The 3,588-nt window shown below is 44.6% G+C and overlaps 1 protein-coding gene across 1 annotated transcript; it reads left to right on the forward strand.

Moving 5' to 3' along the window:
* Positions 1–476: 476 nt before the first annotated feature.
* On the forward strand, positions 477–2,376 carry LOC128107983 (olfactory receptor 6S1). The gene has a single exon (XM_052734309.1). It carries the CDS (start codon positions 1,080–1,082, stop codon positions 1,737–1,739), a length of 660 nt encoding a protein of 219 aa, XP_052590269.1. The 5' UTR covers positions 477–1,079; the 3' UTR covers positions 1,740–2,376.
* The last annotated feature ends 1,212 nt before the right edge of the window (positions 2,377–3,588 follow it).

The raw sequence follows: 3,588 nt of genomic DNA on the forward strand, positions 1-3,588 counted from the left end.
TCCCACTCACACATCTAAGATTCGGAGGTGAGAAAGGATAATAGAGCAGAATGTAAGGAGTCTAATGTTTGCTGGGAATTGGATGGTTGGGGTGTGTTCAGAACAGTACAGCTAGAGAAGAATCAATGCTTTTAAAATCAATTCTGATGTTTTTAATTCGTTTTTTCTTTTGTGTTTTCCTTATCTTTTAATGGAGACTCCATTAAGACAGCACTTCAGGATCTCATCACTTTGGCTATTTTTATTTTTTTAGTTGGTGGAACTGGAAGGACTTGAACCAGCTCCATTTCCAATTTAATTAATTATAGCCAGGAATTAGTAATTCTGTTTCTGACAATCCAATGGCGTCCGGTTTTGGAAAGGTTTTGGACTGTGGTTCAGCGGAGAAAGTGTCACAAATTGAAAAAAGGCTTCATGAACTCATATTTATATTAACAAGTGTACTTAACTTGAAGGCAGCAGACTAATTAAATGAATCAACATGGCTTACTGTTCTATCCTCCTTTTTCGTATTACAACTTACTTCAGAAATGCAAACATTTTGTGGAGATCTGAGTTTCCTTCGATTCTTCATTCTCCATAAAAAGGGAGAATTCATGTACAAAATGGCCCAGCTTCTACTGCCAGTTGTGTGACTCGGTTATTGAAATGCGAACAAAGCTCCATTCTCGATCATCTTCCAAATGTGGTGGCAAGCCAGGCCTAGATTTTGACTTTCATCCTAGGATTTTCTCTGCCACTTCATTTGTTAGGTTGGCATTGGAAACGCTTTGGAATCCTTTGTCCTGTTATTTCACTCACTCCTTACCAAAAATTGCAGCCAAGGAGCACAGTGGACTCAGCCCAGAGAGTAGGGACACAAGAACTCAAAGGCAGGAAGTCAGCGGGAGCCTGTTTCTTCACAGAATCGTGTTCTCATATCTTCGCCCAATTCAGATATTCAGAGAGATTTTCCTCGTCATCGTGAAGAACCATCAGTCAAGATTTGAGAGTGAGATATGTGGAGATTCAGGCTCCTGATATTTTCTTAAGGCTGAGCTACTCTTTAGGGAAAATTTCTCCAGCTCTGTAATCAGATAATGATGTTGAGTTTCAGGATGAGTAATCGGACATTCCTTTCTCATGACCACGTTCATATTGTCTTACAGGCGGAAGAGATAATAATGGCCCCATGTGGGAACCACAGTGATGGGACTACAGAGTTTGTCCTGGCAGGTTTCCCAAATCTTAACAGCACAGGAGTGGAACTGTTTTCTACGTTCTTTCTTATTTACCTGTTGACTCTAACGGGAAATGCGTTGATTGTGGGGGTGGTAGGAGCTGATCATCGTCTGCAGACGCCCATGTATTTCTTCCTGGGTAACTTGTCCTGCCTAGAGATTCTGATCACTTCTGTCATCATTCCTAAGATGCTTAGCAATTTCCTCTCAAAACAACACACCATTTCTTTTGCTGCATGCATTGCCCAGTTTTATTTTTACTTCTTTCTCGGGGCCTCTGAGTTCCTCCTGTTGGCTGTCATGTCTGTGGACCGCTACCTGGCCATCTGCCGACCTCTGCACTACCCCTTGCTCATGAGCGGAGCTGTGTGCTTTCGTGTGGCCTTAGCCTGCTGGGTAGGGGGACTCCTCTCCGTGCTTGGCCCCACAGTGACAGTGGCCTTACTTCCTTTCTGCAAACAGGGCGCTGTGGTACAGCATTTCTTCTGTGACAGTGGCCCGTTGCTACACCTGGCATGAACCAACACCACGAAGCTGGAGGAGACTGACTTTATCCTCGCCTTTCTTGTCATTGTGTCCTCACTCACTATTACCGCTGCATCCTATGGCCAAATCGTCCTGGCTGTCCTGCGTATTCCTTCCGCATCAGGCCGGCAGAAGGCCTTCTCCACCTGTACCTCCCACTTGATGGTGGTAACCCTCTTCTATGGGAGTGCCATTTTTCTCTATGTACGGCCGTCACAGAGTGGCTCCGTGGATACTAATTGGTCAGTGACAGTGGTAACAACATTTGTGACTCCTCTGCTGAATCCGTTTATCTATGCCTTGCGCAACGATCGAGTCAAGGAAGCGTTGAAAGACATGCTCAGAAAGGTAGTAGCAGAGCTTTCGGACAACGCTTTGCTTCCGGAAAGTCCGAGGAAGAAGACAGGAAGTTGAAAGTAGAGGGACTCCGTCTCAGATTCACACAGCCTCGCTACCAGCTCTTCCTTCATCTGGACCGTCTTGAAAGCACCCACAGTGAGCTTCAAAGATACCAACTCTAAAATTCCTTTTTCAAGTGAAATGTATTGACTCTGCCTTATACCTAGTAATAACAACTCACACTATTTTTAATGTCTTATTTTTATTTTAATTGTGTGTCTCTGTTGGGGGAATGTGGGGTATGCACACAAGAGACCAGGAGTTAGACTCTCTGGTAGGCAGACAAGGAGAAGGGCCATGGCTAGGTAACACAGGTGACCAACTTCCTAGATGGCTGCCTTCTTCCTCACCTTCTGGTCTGAGACAAAAGCCTGACAGCTTAAAACAAAGTCCTGGAAGGCCTTTTTCCCTCTGCCAATAGGCCCTCAGCTGATGGACTGTTACACAACAGTTATGGGCCAATAGACTATTCTATCTTTCTTCAAAGTGATCAGCCCTAAGCTGGGGGAGGGAAACTCTTCAGAGATTTCAACAACCTGAGCCCTGGAGAAGAGCCTGGGGTTTTGGGGTTCCTGAATGCCTCCTCTGCTTTGCAGAGGGTCTTTTTCTCTGTGTGTCTGCTGTATGCGTGTGTTCTCACCTCCCGATAAACACCTTCCTTCAACTGAATCTATCTGCTCCCACTTTCATACTTTGAGATTTCTCTGCTGCTACGTATCTTGCTTGAGAGATTGTCCCCCCTGCTCGCCTTATAATTCTTTAACTGGCAGAGAAAATGAACCTGATCAAGACCCCTAGATTGTATCACACACGTGAGTATGGGTGCCCACAGAGGCGATCATGGGTGCTGGGAACCAAACTCAGATTCTCTGGAAGTACTCTTAACCATTGAGCCATTTCTCCAGCCCAACTCATACTATTTGATATATCAAGACCCAAATGATGGTTTTATCTCCCACCCATCATCATAACACCTGCAGTGTTTGCACATGTGTGCATTTGTCTGGGATTGGGATCTGTTAAAATATCCCTAAGTCGACCTTTAGGAATATCTGTGTACATCCTCTATTCAAAAGTGAAGACTGACTACACTTCCAATAAAGGTTTCCAAATATTTATGCAAAGCAATAATACTAGAAAAATATCAGAAGGAGGCCTGAGGGTGTAGCTTAATTGGTAGAGGGCTTGCCTAGCATGAATGAAGTTCTGGGTTTGAGCTCGATCGCTTTGTAAACTAAATGTGGTAATGTGTGTCTGTAATCCCGATACTTGGAAGGGATCAGAAGTTCAAGGTTATTTTCACCTACATAGAGTTTGAAGCCAGCCTGGGATACATGAGACCCCATGGATGATGATGATGATGACGATGATGATGATGATGATGGCGGCAGGGAAGATGACTCATTGGGTTAAAGCACTTGCTCTGCATCCACGGCTGAGTTCA

Source organism: Peromyscus californicus, unplaced genomic scaffold, assembly GCF_007827085.1.
Source record: "Peromyscus californicus insignis strain IS unplaced genomic scaffold, ASM782708v3 Scaffold_12__1_contigs__length_115047231, whole genome shotgun sequence".
In the NCBI taxonomy this organism is placed as follows: domain Eukaryota; kingdom Metazoa; phylum Chordata; class Mammalia; order Rodentia; family Cricetidae; genus Peromyscus; species Peromyscus californicus.